This window comes from Plecotus auritus (assembly GCF_963455305.1).
Source record: "Plecotus auritus genome assembly, chromosome: 5".
Taxonomy (NCBI): domain Eukaryota; kingdom Metazoa; phylum Chordata; class Mammalia; order Chiroptera; family Vespertilionidae; genus Plecotus; species Plecotus auritus.
Window position 1 is genome coordinate 104,256,662 of NC_137776.1, and position 9,593 is coordinate 104,266,254.

General features: G+C 64.3%; 1 protein-coding gene across 1 annotated transcript; it reads right to left on the bottom strand.

Moving 5' to 3' along the window:
* Nucleotides 1–245: 245 nt before the first annotated feature.
* NINJ1 (ninjurin 1) lies at nt 246–9,032 on the bottom strand. The gene is made up of 4 exons (XM_080667794.1): nt 8,855–9,032; nt 2,857–3,082; nt 2,078–2,238; nt 246–1,283 (listed from the first exon to the last, which is right to left on the bottom strand). Exons 1-3 carry the CDS (start codon nt 8,927–8,929, stop codon nt 2,084–2,086), a joined length of 456 nt encoding a protein of 151 aa, XP_080523920.1. The 5' UTR covers nt 8,930–9,032; the 3' UTR covers nt 246–1,283; nt 2,078–2,083.
* Nucleotides 9,033–9,593: the final 561 nt, after the last annotated feature.

Consider the following 9,593-nt stretch of genomic DNA (forward strand, 5'->3'; position numbering starts at 1 on the left):
CTGACCCCAAATGCCCCCAAAGTTGATGTGGGGACCAGCCACGCCTCCCCAATCCTGACACAGGCACCCCAGGCCGGTCACCTTACAAATATGCCATGGGCCCTGAGCCTGAGAAGTGCTGGGCGGCCCTAAGCTGGGCAGGGCAGGGCAGGTGGGTCGCTCTGCCGTGAACAGCAGCCAGTGCAGGGCCCGGCCGGCCGCGGGCTGCCAGCCATCAGGCGCAGTCAGGCCGGGAGCCCACTTCTGGGAGGTTGCAACTGAAGCTTCTTTTATTTTTTTCAGTCCTCACCAGAGGATACGTGTTTATTGATTTCAGAGAGAGGAAGAGAGAGAGAGAGAAAACATCAATCAGTTGCCTCCCGTACTCGCCCCAACTGGGGATTGAATCTGCAACCTGGGCATGTGCCCTGACCGAATCCAGCTGCAACCTTGGTGTATCGGGACCACGCTCCCGCCACCCGAGCCCCGGCCGGCTGCAGTGAAGCTGTGGAGTCAGCACTGTGCGCTTCACTCCCGGCCCCGCCAGCTGGGCAACACCTTTGGAGGCTCCCAATAGAGCGGACGATGACCGCAGTGACCCTGGCCACGGCCTTGGGCCTGGGCTGCGGGGGCTCTTCACCCATTCTGTGACAATAAGACACTGGGCACTGGGGACCTGAGACTCTGGTCTCCGCCTGGAAACCGCCTGGAGATGCCAGGCACCAAGGAGCTGCCCAAGCTCCCGGCCTGGAGAAGGCACCGGAGGTGTGAGCCAAGCCCAGGCCGCCTGGCGGAGGAGCGGCCAGCACAGGCCGGCTGGGCAGGGTGGGAGATGGCGCTGGGAGCCGCACGGGAGGAGCAATCGTTTTATTGGTCATTTGTGCTTAGAAAAGCGGGGCTGATGGGAGGTGGGCGTAGAGTGGGGCCTCGGGGGAAGCTGCTGGTCCAGGGTCCCAGACAGGAAGGGCAGGGGACAGGGGCCCCCAGCGATGTGTTGGCTGAGAGGGGCATCGTCTTGTCCTTTTGGAAATGTCCCAAGACTAGGGCTGGCCCTGGCCCCTCGCCACCCTCCTCTGGCCTGCTGCGTGTCTGTTGGCCATGGCCCTCCTTGGGGTCTAGTTCCGCCTCTGGCCTCGCTGCCCCTGCTTCAGGGGGAGGAGCCATGGATAGAGCAGGACTCACTGGCGAGTGTCTTCCAGCTCAGTCCTGGCTCTGGCGTTCTCAGGGGTGTAGCGCCCAGGCTGGGGCCCACGGCCGAGGCAGCTCCTGGGGTCTGTGTGGCTGTGGCGGCATAGGCCGGGCATCTGCAAAGGGCAGCAGAGTGGTGAGGGCTGCCAGGCCAGGGGCCCCGGGCCATCCTGTGACCCTGCCTTAGTGGTGTCCACAGTGTCGGGGCCACTCCGACTCCAGAAAGGCCCCATTCTGACCTGGGCAAGCCTCAGTTTCCCCTCCGGAGTCACTGAGGCCTGGAGGGCCTGGCCCCAGCACACACTGACGGGACCCGGAGAACAGGGCTGGGAGGGGCCCCAGGCCCTGGGACTGAGGCTTAGGGAAAGTCAGGGTCATGTCTGAGGACACACTGGGCCACTAATCCCTGGCCTGGTCATCATGCCATGAACAAGGGAGCACGCTGGTGTCCAGGTGCTCTGTGGGGTTCCCACGCTGCCATGGGTGTCCCTGCTGGACAGACAGCTGCCCGTCAGCAGTCCACCCTTCCTCTGGGCAGCCAGGCCCTACCACCCTGTGGTGTGCAGCCCTGGCCAGGGTCCCGAGTGCAGGACCCTTGCGCCCCGTGTCCCATTGCTGCCGTCAAGCTTGGCAGAGTGACCTCCTGAGTCTGCCCTGGCGACACTCAGGGTGCTCTGCACAGTAGGAAGGCCACTGGCCTCCCTCGGCACCTGCCCAGCAGGGTGCCTGGCAGCTGCTCAGCCTCTGAGCAAGGACAGGGCTGCATGTGGGGTGGGAACGCTCAGCTGCAGGCATCAGCCATGAGGCCCGGGCAGAGGAGGATGGGAGGTTGGGGGCCCAGCTCACGGTCAGGGGCCAGAGGGCCTGGGCAGGCTGTGACGGGGGAGTGCCCGCCAGTCCTCACACTCACCGGGGCCTACTGCCGGGGCGCCAGGTCCACCACAGGCTTCTGGACGCCGAAGGCCGTGATGAAAATGTTGACCACGACAATGATGAAGACGAGGCCGGTGGCCAGGTTGTTGAGGAAGTCCAGCTTGGCGTGCTTGGCTGGGTTGTTGAGGTCGTACCTAACTGTGGGCGAAAGGGTGTGGACACTGCCCAGGCCGTCCGCCGGGCCCAGCACGGCCGAGCATCAGGGCCACCTCCGTCCATCAGAGACATGCCTGCTTCATGCACTACTAACCAGGGGCCTGGCCGGCTGGAAGCCCAGAGGGGCCTGGCGCCTGCGGTCACACGGCCAGCACCTTTCAGAGTGTCCCGTGAGGGGTCTTCCCGCGAGCCTCACCTTCCCGTGACAGGCAGGGCAACTGAGGCAGGAGGTCAAGTAACCGCAGGAGGTCACACAACAGCAAGGAGGCGGGGAGGCACCCCCGGAGCCCTGCTGCTCCCAGGCCTGACCGCACCTGGGGACGGGGTGCTGGGGGAAAGGACCCCCTCTAGCCCCGTGAGAGTTAGGGGCCCGGGGCAACTCTTCGTGTGCTTGTGACCTTCTCCTGTGCCCTCCGCGTGTGTGGGTGGAAGGACAGAGCCACGAGGGGCTCCCTGGGGCACACCCTGGACTGTGGGGCGAAGTGAGGTGCCCCTTGTCCCCGGGCAGCTCTGAGGGCTCCCTGCTCACAGGGTATCCGATGGTGAGTGCCCCTCCCAGGAGGTGCCCGCGGGCCAGCAGGCACGGCCGCCAGCTCATACCCAGGAAGATGAGCAGCACGCCCACGCTGATCTGCAGCACCAGGGAGATGGTGATGAGGGCCACCAGGGGCACGAAGAAGCCGAAGCCGGGGCCCTGGTCGATGACGGCCTTCAGCTGCGAGGCGTTGGCCATCAGCAGGGCGATGTCCAGCATGCTCTCGGCGGCGCTCTTCTTGTTGGCGTAGTGGTTCACGTTGATGGGCCTGTTCCTGCCCCAGCGCGTGGGCTGTGGGGAGGGGCGGTCAGTGGGCTGGCCACTGGGCAGCAGGGGCTGCAGGCCCGCCCGGGGCTCCTCCCGGAACTGGCAAGGAAGTGGGGGCCCAGGTGAGGCTTGAGAAGGAAGCGCTTAACAGAACAAGAGGCCCAAGAGGGTGAGTAGCCCCTCAAGACCCTCCCTAGGAACCGAGTCCTGGAAGAGAAAGGAAACACACCGCCTCAGCACACACTCCGGCTGGAGGCTGCCACAGGGACTGCCTGCACGGGGGTCTGCTTCCCTGGCCCCTGCCCACGGCACCCCTGCATCCTCTCCTCCAGGTCTGGGGGTGGGGGTGCCAGGGCAGAGGTGGCTTTTGGGGTGGGAGCCAGATCCCTTCACTTGCCCAGCCGGGAACTGCCTACCTGGACCCCGCCCCGCCCAGAGCACCCCCATCCCTCCACCCCCATTGAGCAGGGCGCGCAGCAGACTCCAGAGCCGCCTGGGCATTCTATGCTGCAGTTGAGCTTAGATCTTCCTTAAGTTTCATTTAAAAAGTTTAAGCCACGTAATTGTGATATGGTTGACATGCCAAAAGCTGCGCACATTTAACGCAGACGTTGCAGGGCCGGAAGCGAGTCCCCACCCAGGCCTCCACACGCCGGCCCTGCCTGTGTGCACAGAGTTTGTGAGGACACGGCTGAGGCCACCCGCAGGCGGCACTGTGACCCGCCGCACAGGAGTCCTGCCCCTCGCCCCCTCCAGGCAGACCCCCTGGCCTCTGCTGAGAACAGCCCGCTCCAAGCAGGGCCCCTGCCACTCCTGGCGTCTCCACCTCCAGGTGACCTCAAACTGCCCCCGACTGGCCCTTCCCGCCCTGGCCCTTTGTCCTCAGGGGCCGCTGTGCTGACAAGCTGGAACTGTGGCCTCCTGGGGGACCGGTCAAAAGGGGGCCGCCTGAGGCCACAGGAGATCCTGTTTCTAGACTCAGGAAAGCGGGGAATGGGAGGCGGGTACGGGAGGGGCCACACGGGGCTCAGCCCACTCCACTCTTGCGCCTGCAGGAGGGAGGGCCTCACTTCCATAGCATCTTTACGTTTAAATTTAGTATAGAATGACATGCCTGGAGGAAGGAAGGATGGGCACACAGAACAGGTGGCTCTGCTACCTGCCCCACTTTCCCTCACGTGAGTGGCTCTAAAGTAGTGAATCCACTTGGTTTAAAATTCCAGACCCAAAGGCACCAGGAAGGCGGCCTCTGCAGCCCTGCCTGCCAGCCGGGATGCTCCACACGGCCAGCGGCTGGGCCTCCCTCACAGCCCCCTGTGGGGTCTCCCTCTGCCTCCCACGCCAGGTCTCCAGCTGCACTCACAGCGGGTGGCCATGCCTCACGCCTGCGCCTTCAGGGCTGCTCCCTCTCCAGGGTCTGGAGCCGGCTGCCACTGCCCACGGCCTGTGCCCCCACAGCATGAGGCCATCCCCTCGCCCCACACCCAGTCACGTGTGCCCCTAAGTTTCATAAACCAAGAGGGCCAGAGTGCTCTCACTCAAAGCCACCCCAATGCTCATCCCAGTCTCCACACCCAGAGGAAAAGCCAGGTGCAGACTTACAAAGGGCTCCACCTTCTGTGGGCCACATCCGTACACACGAGTTTATGCACACACATCCACACATATACACACACAAATAAACACAAACATGCATACACACATAAAACCAAGCCTATACATAAACATAACACGCACACATGTGGACACACGTGTATTAACATACATATACTAACATGCACACATACATACACAATATAGGCATATGTACATATGCATAAACACTCACACATATGTACACGCCCATATGAACTGCTGCTTGCCTCCCCAGCTGCCAGGAGCTACCCTGGGAACCTCCTACCAAGACCTGGGCAGTGCAGGGGACAAACACCCTGTTAATGTGCTCCTGGGCCAACAGGACTTCCCCAAACCTCACCTGTGGCCCAGGAGCTGGGTGACTCAGGGCTGTCAGACTGTTTCCCCTAAAAGCCAGGAAGGGGCCTGTGGGCAGGGAACTGACTGTGTGCAGGGCTGCCCACCCACTGTGGACAGAGGGTCTCGTGGCACCTCTCCAAAGGTAGCTCACAGTTACCCAGGCCACTTGGCCCAGAACACACTGCTGTGCATCCTCTGTCTAGCAGGAGGGGGATTGGGACTTGATTCGAACACAGGATTTGAACCCAGGTCTGAGGCACCCTGGGTGCCCAATTCTGGTCACAGTATAAGGGATACTCCAGCCCACTCAGGCTTGAATGGGAAGAGACAGAGGGGGCTTCCCAAGCTTCCAGCCCCCATCCCTGCTCTCCCGGGAGACCAGGAAGGATGGGCTGAGGCCCACTGAGGCCCTGCAGAACCTGAGGGGTTGGTTACTGACCCCCTCCCATTGGGCCTGACTCCACTCTGCCATGGATCCTAATCCTGAGAACAGTGCAGAGCAAGGAGCCGCATGGGAGTACCGCCTGTCCACCCAGAGCCCATTTTCACATTAGCTGGGTGACAGACCGAGGACCCCAACAAATCTATGAGGTTCATCACCTGGCCCTCCCTGCAGGCATCCCTGCCTTGTGCCCGGTTCTCTCCCGTCTGTAAACTGGGCTGGCGATAAGGGGCCCGAGTGGTGGCCGACAGCGGAGGAGGTCTCTGTCCAGGAACAGAGACCTAACTGGCCTGGCAGGACCCGGGTGTCCCTCATCGGAGCTGCCATTGAGACCACTGCACAGGCTGTGTAGGCACCGCCTGGGGCCACATAGGCCCACACCATCCCCAAACGGTCCCACTCAGCCAGTAAGAGGTCTTGACCTGCTCCAGGCAGGAAGTTTGGTGGAGGACGGAGGGGGTGTTTCCAGTGGCAGTTGGGCTGTGGGCTGGGCACACCCACTTCCTGTGGGCTCAGCACTGGCCTCCAGTGACCCTGCGGCCACATCCACGTCACCTTTTAGAACTTGGCTAGGACCCTGTCAGCCTTGGAATTTGCCAGGAAAGCAGAAAGGAGGGGAGCGAAGTCCACCAGCACCTCGGGCTGCGCGTGGCCCAGAGGGGCCCGGAGCCTTGCCCATCCTGTCCATCCTCCTGCCCAAGCCCCCAGGCAAGACACAGCTGCAGGCCACTTTCACAATAACATGGACACTCACCATTCCTCCTGCCATTAGCAGAGACGAGCTGGCTTAAAGAAAACATTTCCTCGAGGGCCGGGCAGATGGGCCTACATGCTCGAGCACAGGGCGAGGGCCGTCTCGGATCTCCCACTGCCCTGGCCCAGTGGGGCTTGTCTGCCCACAGGTTACATGTCTGACTCCTCCGCAGGCCTGGCCACCTGGGGGTGAGCCATACCACCCCACTTCACAGACAAGAAAACTGAGGCTGAGTCGACTCTGCACCTGCCCACGGTTGCATGGTACAGCCAGGCTTCCCCGTTTGTTCTCCTGTGGCCAGGGGCACACTGGGGACACAGCCCACCCACCCCTGAAGAGCCCCTGAAGATGCCCTGGTTTATCCCTCTTCCCAGCAAACCTTTCTTCCCACCCTCAGCAGATGCCTGAGGCTCAGATTCTGGCAGGGACGTGAAGGGAAGGCCTAAGACGAGCCAGGAGAGTGTAGGGGAAAGTCATGCATGTCCGGCATCCGCCCGGGGAACACGCGGCCTGCATCCCCACCAGGAGAGGGGTGTGTGGCAGGCGGAGATGCGGCACTTCACACATTAGCTCCTTTAGTCCTCACAATGACCTCGAGGAATGCACTGCTACCACCCCATTTCACAGATGAGAAACTGAGGCACAGAGTGATGTGCCTTGAATACAACAAGGCAGGTCCTGAGGGTGGGAAGGGGAGGGAAGAGGCTGGGGTGCAGTGTCGGGTGGAAGTGGGCAAGCTGAGTGGCCCTGGGGCTGCCACCCCTCCAGGAGCTCCCCACTTGTGACCAAAGGAGCCAGACCAGTGTGTTGGCTCATGCAGGCTCCCAGCAAGGCCTGACCTCTCATCACACCTTCTCCCCAGCGCCCACGTGCTTGGTGGCCCAGCCTGAGGGCCTTTCTCTCCCTATTCCCTCTGCCTTGGGTGCCCTTCTCCACATCGCGGAGTAGGGGGCACACCTGTACCCACTCCAGTCCTCCAGGGCCCACTGTCATCACACCAGCCCCTGGGGCTTCTGTCTGCTCTGCTTACTGGATGCAGAGCCACCCCTTCCAGAGCCAATGCAGTGTCCCCTCCAGAGCCAATGCAGTGTCCCCTCCAGAGCCAATGCAGTGTCCCCTCCAGAGCCAATGCAGTGTCCCCTCCAGAGCCAATGCAGTGTCCCCTCCAGAGCCAATGCAGTGTCCCCTCCCCCTCCAGAGCCAATGCAATGTCCCCTCCCCCTCCAGAGCCAATGCAATGTCCCCTCCCCCTCCAGAGCCAAGGCAGTGCCCCCTCCCCCTCCAGAGCCAATGCAATGTCCCCTCCCCCTCCAGAGCCAATGCAATGTCCCCACCCCCTCCAGAGCCAATGCAATGTCCCCTCCCCCTCCAGAGCCAATGAAGTGTCCCCTCCCCCTCCAGAGCCAAGGCAGTGCCCCCTCCCCCTCCAGAGCCAATGAAGTGTCCCCTCCCCCTCCAGGCCAAGGCAGTGCCCCGCCCTCTCCAGAGCCAAGGCAGTGCCCCCTTCCCCCTCCAGGCCAAGGCAGTGCCCCCTTCCCCCAGACAGCAGGTCTGCAGCCAAGTGTGCAGCCAAGGCTGGGAGGTGAGCAGGACCCCTCCCTTCAAAAGGACTTCCACCCGCTTGGCCTGGTGTTACCTGCTGTGCTCCCCACACAGCCCCAGACCAGAACAGAACCCAGCGGGGGGAGCAGCTTCCCCCGCATACAGCCTACGGCTCCATGGTTCCCGCCAGGGCAGGGCCACTGAGCGCCCTCCTCACCTTGCTTCCTCACCTCTAACCAGGACAGACACCCTGGGCCCCAGGCTGCCGGGTTTTAGGAAGGGCGGTAAGGGGCTGGGCCCGGGAGGTTTGCTGTGGGAGGAGGGAAATGATGGTTGTGTGGGACCCGGGCTCCACCCAGGGCATCCACGACACCTGGGGCCTCGCTTGCACTCACACCTGGGCCCTATCATCCCCCCCTCCCCCAACCCCACCCCCTTCCAGGCCCTACCCCAGGGGGGCAGAAAGGGAAAGAATGTCAACCAGTCCTGGAGGCTATGCCCAGGGCAGCTTCACACCCAGGCTGGGGAGTGCTGGGCCCCCCAAGTGGCCCAGACCACCGCTTGGGCCCTGCCCAGCAGCAGAGGGGACCCAGGGCAGGAGGGCACCAGCTCTGATGTGGGGGGCACCACTGCCCTTGCTTGCCCCGCGCCCCTGGCCTGGCAGGGCAGACGCTGCACAGGCCGCGGGGTGGGGGTGCGGGAGGAGAGCGGGCCATAGTGGCCCCAGGTTCCCTGTCAAGGCAACTCGGACTCTGCGGTCGGTCGTGGCCGCCGCGGGTGCTGTAACTGTGTGCCCGCCACTGGCCCGGGGCCCGGAGGCTGGGTACCCCTCCCGCCAGGGCGCACGACAGCAGATAAGGCGGCTGGAAGTTAGAGGCTGTAGGGAGGGGGAGGCCGGCCGAAGGGAGGCTCGGGCACCCCTGGCGCGCCCGATGGCAGCCAGCCCCGCGCCCCCGCTCACCTGCGGGGCGGCGAGACGGGTGGGGGGTGGGGGTGGCGCCTCGGGGCTCACGGTGCCCGAGTCGCGGCGCGAAGCCCAGGGAGGCGGTCCTTGGAGGCCGCGCGGGGGGCGGGGAGGGCTTACCGAGGCATCCGGGGCGCTGGGCAAGTCCGATCGCAGGTCACCGTTGAGCTCGTACCCCTCGGGGACCGAGTCCATGGTGCGCACGGCCGCCGCCGCTTCGCTCCGAGCCTGAGGCCGCCCGCTCCCCGCTGCGGGTGTCCCAGCGCGCGCCGCCCACCCGGGACCGGACCGCCAAGTCCCGCCCGCCCCAGGCCCCGCCCTCCCCGCCTGGCGCCCCACCCTCAGCTCCGGGGATTCCGGTGGCTCCACCCTTTCCGAAAGAGGACCCCGCGCTGCGTCCCGCTCCTCCGGCCCGGCCGCCAGTGGTGTCGGGGGAGGTCCGTCCTCCTCTGCTCCCTCGTCGTGGACAATTTTAATCCGTAAAACGAGGCCAAGAGCCTGGCCATCCGCACACTGCCGGGAGCCCACGAAGGCCGGCGCGCCCCGCACACTGTGCGCCCCCGAGTCCTTTCGCGCCCCCAGTCTAGCCTCCACCCTCTGAGCCTTAGCCTTCCGCCTGGGGAAACGGGACGCGAGGGCCTCCCACGCACTCGCCCGCTACCCCACGGGACAGCCTCGGCGTCCCCGGGCGGGAGGCAGGGCCCCTTGCCCCGGGGTGGCACCTGGCGCCTGTCCAGTGGGTGGGGCCGGTCAGAGCCCTGGGCTCCTGCAGTCCTAACTGGTCCCAGAACGCCGGAGCCGGAGCGCCAGGGCGTTATCGCCAAGGTAGCGGCTGCTGTGCCCTCCTATCGTGACCCTG

Excerpts from the sequence above, each read along its gene's own strand:
- NINJ1 (XM_080667794.1), bottom strand. The coding sequence starts at position 8,929 with ATGGACTCGGTCCCCGAGGGGTACGAGCTCAACGGTGACCTGCGATCG. Across the intron at positions 3,083-8,854 it reads CCAGCGCCCCGGATGCCTCG|CCCACGCGCTGGGGCAGGAA; the intron begins GTAAGCCCTCCC and ends CCCTCCCCACAG. Across the intron at positions 2,239-2,856 it reads CGTGCTGCTCATCTTCCTGG|TTAGGTACGACCTCAACAAC; the intron begins GTATGAGCTGGC and ends TTTCGCCCACAG.